The sequence below is a fragment of the Rhipicephalus sanguineus genome, chromosome 7 (genome assembly GCF_013339695.2).
Source record: "Rhipicephalus sanguineus isolate Rsan-2018 chromosome 7, BIME_Rsan_1.4, whole genome shotgun sequence".
NCBI lineage: Eukaryota > Metazoa > Arthropoda > Arachnida > Ixodida > Ixodidae > Rhipicephalus > Rhipicephalus sanguineus.
The window spans coordinates 107,054,299-107,073,743 of record NC_051182.1 but is presented as its reverse complement, the minus strand read 5'-3'; the positions used below and the strand labels follow the sequence as shown (position 1 = coordinate 107,073,743).

The 19,445-nt window shown below is 45.3% G+C and overlaps 1 protein-coding gene across 5 annotated transcripts in view; it reads right to left on the bottom strand.

Moving 5' to 3' along the window:
• LOC119399721 (AP-5 complex subunit zeta-1) overlaps positions 1-19,445 on the bottom strand; it is a 77,027-nt gene that overhangs the window by 50,320 nt on the left and 7,262 nt on the right. For all 5 annotated transcript variants that reach the window (XM_037666558.2, XM_037666556.2, XM_049417829.1 and 2 more), the window contains exons 5-9: positions 18,432-18,647; positions 17,120-17,275; positions 13,945-13,982; positions 5,179-5,335; positions 3,788-3,963 (exon numbers count right to left, since the gene is read on the bottom strand). In XM_037666558.2, the coding sequence (XP_037522486.1) occupies positions 3,788-3,963; positions 5,179-5,335; positions 13,945-13,982; positions 17,120-17,275; positions 18,432-18,647 (743 nt within the window). The remainder of the gene's footprint in view (positions 1-3,787; positions 3,964-5,178; positions 5,336-13,944; positions 13,983-17,119; positions 17,276-18,431; positions 18,648-19,445) is intronic.

The window sequence follows — 19,445 nt, the reverse complement described above, 5'->3', positions numbered from 1 at the left end:
GACCAGCTGGGGTTCTTTAACGTGCACCTAAATCTAAGTACACGGGCCTCAAACATTTTCGCCTCCATCGAAAATGCAGCCGCCGCGGCCGGGATTCGATCCCGCGACCTTCGGGTCAGCAGTCGAGTGCCATAACCACTAGACCACCGTAGCGGGGCAATCTTGTGTTTGTTAGCTGTCATAATGTGCCATGCCATGAACGAGTGCAAGAAGGCTTCTGAGAAAGGCCATGTGCACTTCTTTATTTCTGGCGAGAAAACTTTGCCACCGCCATCTTGAGTTTTGGTGCTGTTCCAGAAAAGCACCCGTCTCCACATTGCCGGTAATTTCGACTTGCTGATGGCGGGGTGCTTGCTCTGGATTTTACAGTATGTCTAAGGAAATGTGACAAAATGGGTCACCCATGCAAACTGCATAATGCAGCAGTCCTGTGCTCTATCAGCAATGTCAGAAGCCACGCCTTTGTTGGCAATGCTGCCCACGTTTGAGTCGGAGGGCTGCACAGAGAGGTTGACACACTCCCAAAAAGTTCATAAAAGGGGCACTGTAAAAGACCACTAGTGAATCATCCTTTACGAAAATCCAGCAATAGTATTTATTGAGCTGGACCTTCCTTCATGTTCCAAACAAAATGCAATCATGTTTCCTGTGTTCGATTCTTGGTAGAAACGGCCAAATTCCAAAATGTGACAAGATACAAAAACTCGGAGGCAGGCAAAGTGGAAGGGCAGAGAAAATGAGGACACACATGCGCAGTATACCGTATTTACCCACATAATTCACACCCTCGCATAATTTCTACACCCCTAATATTCAGCCAGCTTTACTAAAAAAAAATATTTACTCGCATATTTTGCGCTTTCCGTCCCGCCCAAGCCAGCTCGCCGGCGCGCGCACACTGGGAGAATTTGGACGGCTGCGCCCCTCGCAGAGCAGGCGAGTGCAGTCATTCACAAGATGGGCTGCAAGCAGCTGCGAGTGCGAAGTCCCTTCTTCCGATTGCTTCGTTCTATTTTCTGGAAACCCCCCAAACTACGGTCCCTAGGATATTATATTTTAGGACCGTACCCGAACACACAAACCTGTTCACAGGTTGTCAGAGCTGCGCGACACGGCATGGACTATTTTCTGCATCGGAGGCGTGCAAGGGCCAATCGCGCCAACTTTTCCCCTTGCTGCCTCTCATTACCTCGTTCTCTGCGTCCACGCTGCAGCACAGCCTTGGTTGATTTCGGAAGTTTAGGTTTCGCCATCAGGCAGCTGCATTTTCACTGCTCTGTTGCGTAATAACTATACACCGAAATTCAAGCTCACTGTTATAGAGTTTGCAGAAGGAAACTGGAATCGTGCCTCCGCCAAGCACTTCAGTGTGAATGTATCGCTGTGCCGTGGGACCTCATTTTTCCCAGCATTGTCGAGAAGTGCTTCAAGAAAATGAAGCGCTTTAGAAGGGCGATGATGCCCAGTCGGACTTCTCGACCAGCGATTCTGACTAGACCGTGCATGACCGGATCTGGCTGGTTAAAGTACATGCTAATTCTCTTAAATAAACAAGTACCCTTCATTTTTGCCATAACTTATTTTCTTTTTTGATGTATATACCACGCGTGTTAGGACTATATATTGCACTTTATTTCGGATGTGTTCGCGAAATCTCCGCGTAATTTGCGCATGCCCTCTTCGGAGCTCCAAATTCACGAAAAATAGTACGCAAATTATGCAAGTAAACACGGTAGTTAAACAGTATTCTGGAGGCCAAACTGATTATTTCTAAGTGAGGTAAACACAATTGTACCCTCAATGGCAGTCATACGGTTATGGTGTCACCATGTGTCATCTCTTTGAAGGCTGCTAACAAGATAGTAATTCCACACGATTCTGAGCCCTGCATCGTTACCCAGGTTGCTTCAGTGGTGTTTATTATTAACTGCTAACAAATTTCGCCAAAGGCAAACTTTGTAACAGTTGGCCTCCAATCATTGTCTGTATAGCGCTGTACATGTGTCTTATTCACAGTCCCTGCCATATTGTGCTACTCCATGTAAATTATTAGAGATGGGCGAATAGGAAATTTGAGGTCCAAAGCAAATTCAAAATTAATAGTTATTTGGTCGAATAATTCTAAATCGAATAGTTTGGGTAGTATATATCACATATTAATAAAGAAAATTCAGCATTTTTATTGTGACCCAACTTACTTGCACAATATTTTTAATTAGAACAAGGCCTGTGCAAATGTCACTTTTTTGGTTCAAAGAAGTGGAACCAACTTTGAATGGTAGCAGGATTTGAATAGCAGTAGGATGCAACTTATAAGTGGCAAAGTATGTTACGTTTTAAAATTTGCTACACTTCGCACATATAAGCCATTAAACATGTTTTTAAAATTAAAAAAAGAAAAAATAATCGAAGTGCGGGTAATATGTTCACTTAACCTTGAAGTGTGGCATCACGGCAGTGTGGATTTCCCTTGGATAGATGGTTACACAGCATAGCAGAGCCACGCTGCAGTGAAATAAGTTCTAGAGCTGTGCGAATAGCAAAATTTTGGGTGCGAAGCGAATTCGAATAATAAAGATTGAGTGCGAATCGAATCGAATAATTTTCGAATAATTTTTCAAATATTTCTCAAACATTTTTCGAATAATCGAAGTGAAATTACAGAAAAAGTTGCAGAGAATCCCTAAGTATGTTCTTGTGAGATAGCAACATGAAAGTGTTTCTTTTCGCTAGGTTGATGAAGCGCTGGTGGGGTCATATTTCATAGTTGTCTTTCTTATCAAGAATGAGGCAATGTAGAGGCCGAATTGTATTTATGTACATGATTTGGCGCAACCAAAGTGTTGCCGACAACACTTTACACGTGATAGGCAGAGATGCCATTTCCCCAGCCTCTCCTCCTCTTTTAACTTCTGTGGAAGCCCTACTGATGTGGCGGACAAGGGTGTGCTCCCTTCAAGTCCGGAGTTCCAAATCTGCCTCGTAGACGTCGATATATAAAAACATCTGAAATTTTGGATGCTAAAAAGCTTCGGCTTCCGATTTTTCGGACTTCTTGTCCAAATTTCAGGTCCAAAACAGCATTAATTGAGCCCCCCCCCTCTGCCACATCTTTCATCTCCATGTTGGAACCAGCGTTTTCTTGAGTTAGTACATTTGCGACCGTAGCGGAGCTTGAAAGGCAGCTTTGCCGCAATAACGGGGTGTGATGAGGTGAAGCATATTGAAAATCTAGGGACCACTTCCAATCGGTCGTTGACTGTCTCTTGCCTAAGTTCTACCGTAACGGAGCTTGAAAGGCAGCTTTGCCGCAATACGGGGGTGTGATGAGGTGAAGCATATTGAAAATCTAGGGACCACTTCCAACCGGACTTTGTCTTTTGGCTAAATTCGACCGTAACGGAGCTTGAAAGGCAGCTTTGCCACAATACGAGAGTGTAATGAGGTGAAGCATATTAAAAATCCGAAGGGGTCACTTTCAACCGGACGTTGACTGCATTTGTCTTTGGGAAGTTCGAATAGTTCGAATAGTAAAATTTCAGTGCGAATCGAATCGAACAGCAAACACTATTCGAAAAATATTCGAAATTTCCAATATTCGCACACCCCTAGAAATAACTTTTTTGGGGAGTTTCATGCGGTAAAAAGAATGGCTATTTGCTCGCTTCGAATACGTCGAAATTTCGAAAATTTCAAATTCGTGTTGAAGCAAATGTGAATAATGTAATATTCACTCTAATATTCAACCATGCTTATAAATTATGCATTGTCTGCGGCCAGCCCTGACCTTGAGCAAGGCCGGAAAGTACTTCTCGGTGGCGCCAATGTCGCACAGCGCAGCCAGGTTGCGCAGGGTGAAGTGAACCACATGCAGGGCATTGGACGGACTCAGCCAGACACGAGAACCGGGACCCAGGAAGAATTGACTCAGGCAGTCATCGGTCTTGTGTAACACAGCTTTTCCTGAGTGGAAAAGGATTTGATTAGTTAATTAATTAGTTACTTGACTGATTGATTTGTTAGGTTCACTTTCCCCCAATCTTCATTTTCCTCAGCATGCTGAAGAAAATCCACTAACTAAGCACAGCCATTGCAGTTCACTAACACAATCATGCACTGCTTGCCACCACACACTACGAATGACATAACATACCTGCTCACATCTCTTCCACCATCCACTGGGCCTATACCGTAACACGGAATACTATTCCATGTTGGCCCTCCCTGATCGGCCATTTCGAAATATGCAGGGCCCCACCCCTGGGCAGTACCGGCAACGCAAAATATAACGACACGAAGCAAACGGAATAGCACTCCGTACTCCGTGGTACGGTATACACCCGCATCTTGCCACTTGCTTCCTTTCAGTCGACCACTTGAATCTGCCTTCAGTCACTGTGCCTCGTGTGCCCTGACATATTTATCGACTGATTCAGCTCAGCACCCAGAACTTGACCCAAGCTCACTTATGTAAAGCCTCTCATTCTAGGTGCAGTTCACCCACAATAAAAAAAGACTCACATACTCAATGGTAAACTTCCACCCCAAGGAAAAGCAAGAAAACAAGCATATTTGCTCTGTCAGGCAAAGGATCATGAAGGGGTGCCGTTACGGGGATCGCATCGCTCGGGCAGCCATGGCGAACGATAAACAAACAGACGTGATCGTACGCGCTATTTCAACACAGATTAGCAGGCGGCTTTTACATTTGTACGTGCTGTGCCCTCCCCACTTACTTTGCTTGAAGCGACGTAAAGCACAAAATACGCTTCACTAGCTGGAGCAGCCGCATTCCCTTAAACCAGTGTTTTGTAGAGTTACAACAGACCGAATCCTAAAGAAGTGAGCTGCTAGCCTTACATCGTACAACATTCCAACATGTTGCTATTGCATTCACTGCTTCGCCCTAGCGGCAAAACTGACTTTTTTTCTCCAAAAATAGGCCATTCGTACGAAAAGTGCTTGACCATGACTCCTTAGAAGGTGATTGAAGATGGTCAAGTGCCAGGCTCAGGACATTTGTAATCGAATGATTCTATGAAGACAGTATCAGGCAAAGAGCATCCTTTGCAAAAGCCTCAATTTCAATCCAGTCGTTTCTTCAAGTGGTCTTTGCATCTTTCGCGTCATTACAAGGGTGAGCTCACTCAGGCCAGCAACAGGTAGCGACAAACTCACCGTGGTGCAAGAAGAACTCAAGTAGGGCAGTTCCCAGAGTGATGCGGCCAAGCAGGTGACTGTTGGCCAGTCGCTGTATCACCAGAATCACCTCGGGCACCTGACTGCTGTCCAGTTGACACACTAGGTCAAGGGTGTGCACCAATTCCACCAGACACTGTCACACAGCACAAGGCACATCAGGAAATAAAGTAGACTCTCGATAATTCAAACCCGAGGGGACCTCAGGATATTCGTTGAACTATCAGAAGTTCTCATAAATATGACTCAGGGCAATATGCCAACTAGCATTGTGATGTTTATTGCTTCTCAGGGCTGCAGCAACATCAAATAGAGCATAGGCTTGGGCATGTTGGTATTCATTTTACTATTTTAGTGTACTTGTTAACCAAATAGATGACAAAAGAACGATACGGACACAGTGCTACATCACAGAGCTACGACACAGACACAGCATTGTGTTCGTGTGGTTCCTTTGTCCTCTGTTTTGTTACTGGGTGCGCTAAAATAGTGAAATCGTAAACAGTTCTGCATGACTGCCAGTAAAATTTCTAGACGTCGGCAATCATACTGGTATTCGTTATTATACAAACGTGCACGCGTGTGTAATTGAGGGATGAAAATGAAATGAATTCCATGGCAACTGATAGCCCCTTCCTAATATTTTGGACGCTTTCTGCATGACACCAATGTCCAATGTACTGAGGAGAAAATTACTTTAGAAAGCGTTGGGCACACAATAGACCAAGATTTTATTTTTTGCTTCTCTTTCTCATTGAATTACGATTGTTGGTGCACGCTAGTTGGCTAGTTTGGCTGTTTTGTAGGCAGGCAATCGGCTTCATTTGCGACTGTTAGTGACAGAAATTTGAATGTTCAGCTAGATGAAACAAAGGCAGCAGATATTTCCAGGCATGGACAAGCAAAAAGTACCGAATTTGTGCAATGGGGCAGTTTGCATTAAGCAGTGATGCTACCGAGGACTTCTGATTTGGAGCAATTTTTGGAGCAGCAATATTTCCGTTTTAGAGCACTTCGGGGAAGCAAAAATTGTCATCTTGGAGCACTTTGGAGCACATAATTTTGCATCTGGGAGCACTCTGGAGCAGCAAATTTTACATCCTGGAGTGCACTACAGAAGCATATTGCATTAAGATTCAAGCACCTGAATATTATTACGGGGCTCTTATGAAGGCTAGAAATATTTCGATTCATTGCAAATCTCATGGCAAAATTTGCAGTGGCTTAGCTCAGCTATGCCAGTATATACGTAGCGTTAGCAAAGGTTCAGCTGATTATTCTTAGCTTTCTAGATTGTCTAGGATTATTAGCCTTCGTCTGTTCATTCTTCGTAAGCTGAACCGCTAATTGCCAGGCAGCTACTTCGGGATCCGATGAGATAAGCTTCTCGGCTCTTCTGCGCCATTGAGCAGCATCTGTGCTCTCCTTCTCCATGGTGTTACCCACGTGCAAACGCGAGTCAGAGGCACTATCAAGCGGGCTCCAGCGCAGTGTCAGACGGCGACTGTACAGCGAAGGCGAATAGCTGCGCGCGCGCCGGCGCCAGTGTGTCTGCCATGGCTACGACGTCATTCCTCTCGAATGCGCAGACTAGCAGCGGCGAGCCGCGCGCGACGGTGGCAGAGTCCGCGCGCGCCGGCGCCAGTGTGCCTGTCGCGGCTACGACGCCACTCCTCCCGAACGCGCAGACCAGCAGCGGTGAGCCGCGCGTGGCGGTGGCAGAGAGCGCGTGAGATGCCGGCTCCGGTGAGCCAGCTGTGTCACATCACTGATCCTCGCGCATGCGCAGCACGGCTCATCCACGCAAAATCGGCTCCGGCTAAGCAAGTGTAGCTAACGCTACAAAAATCATCTCAGGAGAACTCCATACTACACTCGCTAATGAAGAAATAAGGGCTCATGCTGTTGAGTGTTCTGGATTAACCTCTTCGGCGATTATTTTCGACACTAGCAAATAAACAATACCGGATCAATAAAATTGCACTTTCTAAAATAACACTCTAAATACATCTATGTGGTTATCAGCAGATGTGGTAGACAAACGCCGTGATGTACAGCAGTGCCTCAATGCCAAAGAGCCACACTGTCCCTAATGCATTCCCCTCAGAAAACTCCAAGCCGAAAGCCAGGTTCTTTTTCTTCCCGATCGATGGGTTGATCCTCCCCATCCCCCTTTGCAAGCTTTCTGCACCTCACCTGGTCTTGCGCTAGCTCCATGATCGGCGCACCGATCACGGAAGCAGTGTAAAGCGACAATGTCATATGATGACGTCATCACGTGACATCACGATATATGACGCCATGATGACGTCACAAGTTTTGACGATCAATGACGTGATGATGACGCCATTATATCATGATTATTTTTTGCATCAGTCGATGGACGCCACCGACGGCCAATTTTCGTGTTTGATAAAGCATCTAAGGCTTTCGCATTAATATTGCATATTGAACGTTAACAGCCTGGCCGTTAACAACCTGGCCTTACATACCAAACTGTCCTCCACCATGTCACCTCTGTGCCATGCACGAAACAGCTTCGCTTATCGTCCACCTCACAGAGTGAAATGGCTTCTAAATATTTTTAAAATTTTTATTGTGATAGCAATTATACGGACACTCTCGACAGATTTTTGCCGTCGCCGTTGCCGTAATTTTCCGTATAATGTCCAAATTAATAACATTACCACACGCATTCTAACCGCGGATAAAAGCTCGTGAGCGCTGGCGACGAACACGGCTGAAGCGGAGATTAAACTAGCCGGCCGTCTGTCTCCGGCGCACGGAGAGCGCATGAGATAATCTTCCCACGTGTGGTCCTGCCGTCAATTGCTCATCAAACAGAGAGGAAACGCCCCGCCCGTCTTTCGTAAGGAGCATGAAGGGACGCCAGGGGAGCAGCGGAAGGGGGGGGGGGGGGCGAAGGGCGTAGTCGCTTGCGCGCGCGCTATCTCGAGGCATCAGGAGACGGCTCGTAAACTTGTGCTCTCAACGCTTACTTCACGTTTAGAGAACACAGAGCATAAAAACGCTTCGGTTCCTGGAGCGGCCATGTTCCCTTAAACCAGCGTTTTCTTGAGTTACACGAGATCGGATCCAAAAGAGTTAGCTGCTAGCCTTACTTCGTTTAACAATACAATGTGTTGGTATTGCATTCATTGCTTCGCCCTTAAACGAAACTGTGAGTTTTTTTAACTGTCAGCTATTGACCCTCGAAAGTGAGGGGCGGACGTGTAACATGGCGTAGCCGCTTCACTGTGGGCTGTCAGCAACGGGCCCGCTACTAACAGCTGCGCATTTGCGCTGCTCCGACCAGGAGATATGCTTTTATTAACGAGATGACATTTTTAAAAAAGCAAGCAAAACGAATTGGATTCCTAGCACGTGAGCTCGAAAGGGCAGGGCCTTTTAGGGGGTAATTACCGCAGAGTGATTACAAACTCGGATGTGCTGGTGGAAAGGAATTATGAAAAAGCTCTTCTGGATGAAGATCCATGGATAAGGTATATTTGAGGAAAAGTGTCAACGTATTCCCACCGTTCACGTCAGGGGCATAGCCAAGGGGGGGTTGGGGGGGTTCAAACCTCCCCCGAAATTTTTCAATTTTGCTTGCGCCTATATACACACACACCCATACAAACGCACGCACGAACATACATAAGTATGGGTTTGAACCCCCCCCCCCCCCAGAAAAAAATTTCTGGCTACATCCCTGGTTCACATGCTCTTCCACAAACGCGAAGCAATGAAAATTCGATATTGTTCCATATATCTACTGCTAGCGATCCCAGATATCATTCCGCGATGTCCAGAAACAGAAGTGACAGACATTTTAGCGGCACGCATGTAGTTATTACTGAACATTGCTTTCCTTACGTGCCGTGCGACGCTTGAAACGAGCTATCAGCAGCGTTTCTGGAACAGACGATGTCTGCCGATGAATCGCCGTCGCACTTTCTCGCTACCGATAGGCCTAGACGTCACGAGCCTCTGCAGAGAGCGCGTTTTGCTGTCGAGCTGACTTGCAGAACAGAAGCTGCGTCAGCACCGTGCATGGCATCGTGGCTTACTCGGGATGCACGCGCGAGCGCTATTTATTCAGCGGAATAATTCTTGGTCCATGGTTAGGACTTTGGCAGCGCCAAGATCAAGCTGCACATGTTCTGATGCGCCGGCGGTGCGATTGCCGGTGATACACGCCCCCAAACCCGATACTTTGGCGCAGTTTGGCGCAATTTTCGTCGATATTATCAGGATAGCGCAGTAAATACAATTTGGCGCACTTTGGCGCAGGAGTGGAATCGCTGATTAAGCGGTGTCGAAATATATTGAAAACATAGCGTGCCAAATAAAAATTTATGATTTCTCTGAATTAACCGAAAGTTTGAATTGTCAAAGTCTGAGTTATCAAGAGACTACTTATGTGCAAGTGGCAAAAGGTAATCAAACGTCACTACGGTCGGTTAAAACCTAAGAATAAAATGCCAGCTACAGCCACAAAACCTTGGCACGCTTGTCAATCACCTATTTAAGAAAGTCATGCAAGCTGGTTTCCTTTCGAGCCACAAGTACTTTTTCTCTGCTAATGTAAACAACATGCATATCGAAAAGTAAAGGTTTGTTGTTCCCAACTACAATATTACCTTTGCCTAAGCAGTGATGTCAGAATCTCTGATGAAATTTGCAAGGACGTTCCAAGATTCTGACTTAAAACCAGCGACATGCATCTGTATGCACACACCAACTATCTGAATCACGCGAAAAGTGCTTGATGTCACAGAAATGGGCAAATGTGATTGGATCTAACATCCATGCACGTTCTCTGTGGGTGGAGCAGTGATGGCTGTGTGTAGAGCTTGTACCGTATTTACTCGCATAATAGGCACACTTTTTTTTCAGAAAATCCGGCTCGAAGTTAGGGGTGCGCCAATTACGCGGGGTAAAATTTTCGAAAATTTTTTCGACTCTGTTCTCGCGCTTTAAATCTGCACATTTGTCAAGTAAAAGGCGACTTTATCGTTTACCAATTAATTCAGCATAAAACGAACATACCTACGTACCTTTTAATGAACAAGCGAGAGCCGTCAACTGCGCACACACACGTAAAATTTATTTACACAAAAGTCGTAGGTGTTCCTCCTTTTCCCTATTCGGAGTCCGAGTCTGAGATCACACTCATCCTCGCCGAGCAGGGATTCGTTTTCGGTGTCCGAATCATCCGCACCCACAACATGTCATCCTCACTCGCATCCAGTGTGTTCGAGATACCCGTCTTCTTGAGCTTTTCCTGACGACTTCGTCGGAGACGCCTGCTGCGCTTCCACGATCCAAGCGCACAGCATTTCCACAGGCGGCCTCTTAATCTTACCACCTGGGGTCAGCTGATGTTGTCCTCCAGCCATCCAGGTGGTGTACAGCCTTCGAACATTGTCCTTGAAAGGTTTATTCAAGGACACGTCCAAGGCTGCAGTATCGATGTGAGGCCGCCCGGAAATCACTGCCAGATCTCGTGCGCAGCTCCTTTAGCTCATCTCGTACGCGGTCTTACTAGGATGCCCACAAAAACTGTCCAGGACAAGCATGGACGCAACAACAGACCACCCGGCCGCCGACCCCAGACTGTTTTCACCCAATCCACCATGAGTTCCGCGCTCATCCAGCCTTTTTCCTGGACTCTGCAGTAGATGCCTTGAGGGAATTTTGCCTTTGGGAGCGTCTTGCGTTTAAAAATAACGTAAGGCGGTAGCTTGCGCCCATCCGCTGTCACCGCCAGCATTAACGGTGCATCGTTGTTTATCAGCGCCAGACGTTCTGACGATGACGCTCCGTGCACCTTTTCTCCTCCACTGTCGTGTTCCGCGGCATATCAAAGCAAAGGGGGGTCTGATCAGCGTTGCCGATCTGAGACAAAATGAAGCTTTCTGCTGTCGGAGCTTTATAACAAAACGGTGGAAGTCCACCACTTTGTCCTCATATGCTGCGGGCAAGCGCTGGCAACAAGGTGGTTCCGCCTTCGCAGTGCGAGGCCATGGCGCCGCATGAAACGAGTTGTCCATCCGGAGCTGGCTTTGAACTCTTTTGCTTCGAGCCCTGCGCTCGGGGCTATTCTGCGCGCCTCAGTCTGCACAATATCCAATGAAACAGCACAGCCTCCTTGTCGTAGCTCCCGTATATGCCGGACCAGTGCTCTTCGACGTTCGGATACCGCGGTCTTGGCACGCGGAAAGCCCGTCGTGTCTTCTTCGTCGCCTTAAGTTTTTCTTCTTGATCCTTCCGTACCGAATACTGGTTTCTCCAACGCCGAAATGCCTGCTTGCAACCCGGTTGCCGTGCTCCAGCGCGTACTCCACTGCTTTGAGTTTAAACCCAGCCATGTAGCTCGCGTACTTCCCCATGGTGGAACCAAAGTTGAATACACGACCACAACATACGCACACCGCTTGCAAAATGGCGTTTCTTTCTTTTCTCTGATGGTGGTGATGGCGATCGAGCCCCCGGCGTTGTACACGTGACCTCCAAAAAGCGCGGCGATTTGGGGGGTATCAGTAATTGATGGAACAGCCGTTTTTTTTTTTCGCTCATGGACGCCTTTTTTTCAAGTTTTATTTCGACAAACACGTTGGTTAGGTCGTTGCACTTCGAATTTTTTTTATTTGCTCGTCAATTTGCCTTCTTTTTTTTCTTCAGGGTACGGGGACCGCGTTCCAACTGTACCGCTGGGGGGTAGAATCGTTTCTGATCATGGCCAAGTTCGGGGTGCGCCTATTATGCGCGGAATTAAAAAAAATCGAATTTTCCGCGACCAAACTAGGGGTGCGCCTATTATGCGAGTGCGCCGATTATGCGAGTAAATACGGTATTTATTCCGAGGTTGTAACCGACTACAAGCATCGACAAATGGGCTAGTTGGTTTTGAACTGCATTATGATACATCTTCCGGTGCACAAAAAAAAAAAGGATGGAGTAGAATTAGATGCCACAAATGCTGGTGTTGATGGTGTCTTTTTCTACTCCATTTAGCAAACATCATTCAGCACAAATATGGCTAGAACAGGACAGAAAGTGAAAGCTCCGGCCAAACACTTTATTGGCGTACTGTTTCCACAGCATGGGGCTTTTTTCTGTCAGGCGCAGTTTATGTCTCCAGCAAACAACATGAAATACGGCCTGGCATATAACCTGCCCTCGCACGTAACCCACAAACCCAACAAAACCCCACAGCAAAACTTAAACAAAAGATTCCTGTGTTTTACCTGCACATTTCAACCGTGCAAATTAATTTTACGCCTTGATAGAAATGACTCCATCTAGCTATGCTTGAAGACTGCAAAAACTTTATTTTCACTCAGTTTCCGCCATTGCCGTCGCTGTCACCTTCCTCGCAATTCCAAGAACCATTGTCGTGAAGCCACCTTACCCACCGAAATTCACGTAACCTGCATCTCCGCTTTAGCTCTGAATTTTCTGTATTTTTGGTGCACGTTAAACGTGAGGAGATATGGTAACACTAAGGAAAGATGTGATTTAAAAAAAGCAGGCTCTAGTCTCGAACCAACAGGGGCTGAGCTTCTTACGCAACTCTCGTGTTACAGTAGAGGCAAGGCCTTGATTAAGTGCGCTGCTAGATTTCCATCAGTCACGCAACTCAGTAGAAAACATGCCAAGAACCATCTTTGGCCTGCTGGAAAACACTTCGCAGAAAGTGGAAAAAACAGGCACGCTTGGCAGAAAGTGTATCATAAATTAAAAAAAACTCTGGGGCTTTATGCACCAAAACTGGGATATATAATTACGAGGCCGGTGAAGTGGGCTATTTCAGATTAGACCACATGGGGCTGTGTATATGCACCTAAATCTAAATATAGGGGCATTTTAAATGTGCATTCCACGGCGTCAAATCCTACCTGGAAGAGATTTTGCACGGGACTTGTACATCATGAAGAAGTCACTACCACAAGATTCCCATGCCTCATACGAAGCTGCGATATCCTTAAACGCAGTTTTTTTTTTTGCAATTTCCGCAGTAATTTTCGCCACCTCGGCAAGCAGAAAAAATTTTTTACCACACTTCTATTTGTTTTTAGTGAGGATATTTTGGAATCAGAATTAGGACTAAAAAACTGAAAATGTGATTTTCAAAAATCAATTTTTTTTTTTTTTTCGCAATACAAAAGCCGCATCTCCCCTTAGGAATGAGTCTGTTCTTTGACCATTTTCGTGACTTGTAATTGTTCCTGTCTCGTAAGAACATACTTAGGGATTCTCTGCAGCTTTTTTCTGTAATTTCGATTCGAAGTATTCGAGAAATACTTGAGAAATATTCGAAAATTATTCGATTCGATTCGCACTCTATCTTTATTGTTCGAATTCACTTCGCACCCAAAATTTTGCTATCCCAACAGCTGTACCAAAAAGTGAAAAAATAGTAATCAAGTTAATGCTGCAAAAAAATCCATGGCCTTTAGTCTGCATTGGGTACCATCATCTCTGCAGTCGAGGCTCCGAAATCACTTCCTGCGAGACCTCGCCAGATCGCTAGTTCTAAGTGATGCCATGCTCTAACTTACGGCAAGCAAAGACTGTTTCTTGAAAAAAGTCATTTCCTTGGACCCAAACTAGTCTGAGGCAACCCAGTGTTGGGAAATTTTGTATTAAAAATGAAAGAAATAAAAGTCAGTCTATAAACCATGAATAAAATTCCCTGTGGCACACAAGAACAAAAAATGCAGCAAAGCATCTACTTACAAGCTGCTGAAGCTCAAGGTCCTCAGGATGTACAGGCTCTGAAAAAGAGCAAAGCGTGCTGACCATTACAAGGACTATGTAACAACTAGAGATCGGCGAATATTCGGGCGTTTCGAATATTCGAACGAATATTACAGTATTCGAATTCGCTTCGATACGAATTTAGATTATTCGAAATTTCGAAGTATTCAAAATGAACAAATATATGTATACAGTTGACCACACATAACCCCCTGTAAAGGTGGTTTCACTGCAGCGTCTAGTTGCTGTACCGTGAAACAACCCATCCAGGGGAAATCTGCACTGCCGCAAAACCACACTTGGAAGGTTAAATGTACATATTTTTTTAAGTTTAAAAGCGTGTTATATGGGCTTATATGCGCTCAGTATAGAAATTTTTAAATTGTAATTGTAACGTATTGCACCACTTATAACTTGCACCGTACTGCTATTCAAACCTTGATACTATTCAAGGCTGCTTCCACTTCATTTCAAACCAAAAAAGTGACATTCACTCATACGTAGTTCCAATCCTTAAAAATATTGTGCAACGGTCATGGCAAAAATGTTCATTTTTCATAATAATATGTGGTACATGCTATTTGAACTATTCGATTCGAAATTATTCGACCAAATCACTATTCGCTTCGAACCTCAAATTCACTATTTGCCCATCCCTAGTAACAACACTTGTCGATAATTTAGCGAGGCAAGGTGAGCAAAGCGGCAAGTGAAGAACTGAAATGAAGCTGCAGTTCCTCAAGTTTACAAGTGCTCTTGGGCGTAAGCACTACAGCTCTCCCGTTATTGCGTTACGCACGATTACTGAAACTTTTTGTGTGCCATCTTCAGGGCACACTTGTACATATCTTAATAATCTCACTCAAAATATGCCGTGTTTTAAATACTCCTGAAAAGCAGATTCAATACTTGAACTTAAATACCAGTATAGTTTCTGTTAATATTAAACAACCTTTGAGGTCATTTTCAAAATTGTACTCCAAACACAGTTGAATTTTCTATGAAGGGACATTTTTTTCAGCATTGATGTCAGCACTGAACAAGAGAAATAGGGCTAATACTCAGGCTAGCTGGTACACGACAGAAGTTTTACACAGCACTAAAGGACGGGACAAGCAGACAATGACACTGTCGTCTTGTGGTCGCTACGACAGCGGACAAAGCGAGAGCTGTGATAATGACAGGCCGGAGGAACGTGAGAATGTAAAAACTAGCACTAGCACCTTTACTGCAGAGTACGGCTGCATTCCGTGTTTGAGCGATGCGACCATCTTATGAAAGTGCAACAGAATCTGACGGTCGAGAAAAATATGCAAAGCCTACAGAAGTGCAAAAGAAAAAAACTAGAGCTGTGCGAATAGCAAAATTTTGGGTGCAAAGCGAATTCGAATAATAAAGATTGAGTGCGAATCGAATCGAATAATTTTCGAATAATTTTCGAATATTTCTCAAACATTCTTCGAATACTTCGAAGTGAAATTACAGAAAAAAGTTGCAGAGAATCCCTAAGTATGTTCTCATGAGATAGCAACATGAAAGTGTTTCTTTTTGCTAGGTTGATGAAGCGCTGCCCCGCCACGGTGGTCTAGTGGTTATGGCGCTCGACTGCTGACCCGAAGGTCGCGGGATCGAATCCTGGCCGCGGCGGCTGCATTTTCGATGGAGGCGAAAATGTTTGAGGCCCGTGTACTTAGATTTAGGTGCACGTTAAAGAACCCCAGGTGGTCAAAATTTCCGGAGCCCTCCACTACGGCGTCTCTCATAATCATATCGTGGTTTTGGGATGTTAAACCCCAGATATTATTATTGATGAAGCGCTGGCGGGGCGGTGTTTCATAGTTGTCTTATCAAGAATGAGGCAATGTAGAGGCCGAATTGTATTTATGCACATGATTTGGTGCAACCAAAGTGTTGCCGACAACCCCAGCCTCTCCTCCTCTTTCAACTTCTGTGGAAGCCCAACTGATGTGGCGGACAAGGGTGTGCTCCCTTCAAGTCCGGAGTTCCAAATCTGCCTCGTAGATGTCGACATATAAGAACATCTGAAATTTTGGATGCTAAAAAGCTTCGGCTTCCGATTTTTCGGACTTCCTGCCCAAATTCCAGGTCCAAGACAGCATTAATTGAACCCCCCCCCCTCTGCCACATCTTTCATCTCCATGTTGGAACCAGCGTTTTCTTCAGTTAATACATTTGCGACCGTAGCGGAGCTTGAAAGGCAGCTTTGCCGCAATACGGGGGTGTGATGAGGTGAAGCATACTGAAAATCTAGGGACCACTTCCAATCTTACGTTGACTGTCTCTTGGCCAAGTTCGACCGTAGCAGAGCTTGAAAGGCAGCTTTGCCGCAATACGGGGGTGTAATGAGGTGAAGCATATCGAAAATTAGGGACCACTTTCAATCGGACGTTGACTGTCTCTTGGCCAAATTCGACCGTAACGGAGCTTGAAAGGCAGCTTTGCCGCAATACGGCGGTGTGATGAGGTGAAGCATATTGAAAATCTGAAGGGGTCACTTTCAATCGGACGTTGACTATATTTGTTTTTGGGAAGTTCGAATAGTTCGAATAGTAAAATTCCAGTGCGAATCGAATCGAATAGCAAACACTATTTGAAAAATATTCGGAATTTCGAATATTCGCACACCCCTAAAAAAACACTGCACAGTGTGTAAGCACACCTTCTATGAGTTTATTAGATAAAGAGGAGGAACTCACTGACAGCTTCACGAAATTCGTTGCAGGGTTAGTTGGTTCATTATTTTAAATGCTGGACATTGCGGATTCAACAGAGGAAAAAGATAGCACACAGATGCCCAGGACAAGTGCTACTAGCAACTGTTGCAAATAGCGCTTGTCCTGTGCATCTGTGTTCTTTCTTTGTCCTGTGTCGAATCCGCACTGTCCAGTATTTAAGATCATTGACGGCTGTTCACATGAGTAGGCAAGCCTCAACAAGTTATCAAAAATATCTTGCAAAGAGGCTTCAACCAACGTCACAAAATCCTCCTCCTGCGGGTATACATTTTAGTGCAAATGACACAAAAAACGTTGGCTGAAAGTCAGCACTGTTGTGTGTTTGTTTCTAATCTCATCCTTAAGCACTGTTTAAAACTTTGCATCAGGTGAAAGGGGCGTTTGGACACCAAACTCACTTCGGTGCGTCTGGTCGACCAGGTAGAGACAGTACTTCTTGCTAGCCGAGACCAGGGTTTCGTCGGTGTAGTGTAGGGACACAGCTCGCCGCAGCCACACACCCAACACCGAGAAGACCGCACCGTTCAGCCACTGGTCACCCGTGTAGAACTTGGCTGCAGGTGCACAGGAAATGTTCATTAAATTCCAGGGTTTCACATGCTGAAACCACAATACGATTACGACGCACGTCATCACAGGGGACTCAGGATTAACTTTGACAACCGAGTTCTCTGTATCGTGCACCTGAACATAAGTACATGGGTGTTCTTTGCACGTATCACACATCAAAATCTGCTCGCCACAGCTGGGAATCGAACCCACACCCTTGTGCTTAGTACTGCAATGCCATAGCTTCTCCATCATTTCAAAAAAAAAAAAAATTTGTAATGCAAACCATATGAGGACAAAGAACACAAAGTGACTGGTGGTCAGTTTTAGCTAGTTTGCAGTGAGCCATACTCGAACTCGCCACTAACTATAGCTCAAACCTAAGGACAGCCACCAAGTGACCACAGCATGTCTGGAAGCATGCACACAGTACACAACTCAGATGAGAATTGAGCTCAATTACATCATAGAGTTTTCTAGAAAACTCTCTAGAAAGAACTGCGGCGTGAGTGTCTACAGGAGTTGCAAGCATGGTGGTTCAGCCATCATGCGAGACATGGCTAGTACATGAATCTGCCTGAACTTCATGCTCCTTGTTTTGAACAACCTTATGACTTTGGAAACTAATCACGGTGAAAAACACATTGAACCCTAATCGCAAAAATTTACAAGCAGCATTCATCTCACAGATATTTTTTTTTTCCTTTCATACATTAAGAAAAATGTGATTGCTTGAAAATTTAAAAGGATAAAGCATAATATCTATTGCCACAGCAGGTTTTGAAGCTGCAAGCACAAAGCTTCGACAAATCGCTGTACAGGTCTCTATGCCTACAGCAGCTGGAAGCCCTGCAAATGAAGCAAGGTGACCTAGGGTACTTCTAATGTCAAAAAGTTTGTGTTGTATCACCGCTTTGTAAAACAAGCTAAGTTTCCGAGTAGTCTGGCCATGCAAATAGTCACAGTTGACTAGTGCAACAACTGCACATACTGGCCTTACCATGAATCAGCTGCAGCCAGTTCTTCTAGACTGCCAGCTTAGGTTTGTAAACTGTTGCAGCTAAGAATCAAACCCACAACCTCATGCTCGGCAGTAAGATACCATGACCATTGCAAAAGATGTCGGCCCATCAAAATAATGCAGACTCAAATAAAGCTGACCGGAGGTGAGCACAGTGAAGGTCTCCTGCGAGACGACCCCATCCAGTTCGGAAACGGCCTGGGCTGACTCGGACCGGCGGAACCGTGAGGTGCTGGTGCCAGCTGAAGATGATGACGGTCCAGTGACCGAAGACACGCCGAGCAGACGTGGGGACGAGAAGAGCGAGCAGTCCAACAGCCATCCGGGAAGCTGCTTGAAGACTCGCTCCGCATCCTCTGCATCAGCAGACATTCTCAGATAACTGCATCAAGACATCAGTAGAGAGAGGCTCTGTTTTTCATTAATGTATACTTGGGTTCATTGCAGTCACATATGTAGCGGAACACTGCAGCTTGTTTCCCGTGAACAAGTTTACAAATGTGCAAACCGCTTGTTCCGCAAGATCCACAGGCATCATGAAAATGGTTCGGCGAACTGGACGTGGAATTCCTTTTAGAACAGTTTCCTTTTTCTTTTTTTTTTTTTTACATGAACCCAGATCATCAAACAAAAGTTTTCCAGTTTTATCAAAAGAGCCATCCTGTACAAATGTACAAAAATAGCTTCGATTTGGACTAGTTGGTTCATTCTTTAAGTCTGAAAGGGCAGTTTGTGTCCTCTCATTTTTGTGTTGTCCTGTGCCGCTTCATCATTCAATTTCAACACAGACGAAAAAGCAACATCTAGACAGGTTTATGACTATTTTGTGTATGCATTCCTTCTTCGTTCATGTTTCTAGCGCTTTCCATACTCTGTACACTCTATGCCACACTGCACAAAAGGGCTGACGAGAACAGCACTGATGTGGATTGACAGCAGATTAGCCATGGTAGGTTTGTCATCAGGTACATTGAAATAAAAATCTGATCAACAATGATGCGACTATTTGTTCACTCCCATTACTTTAAACCACTGGGCGTCGACAGGGGAGTGCAAAAGGGCACTTGCCCCCCTAAAGCCACACCAGCACTTGCACCCACCCAAGCTACACCCGCACTCTCCCCCTTCCCCAGCCACGATGTAACATGGATTCG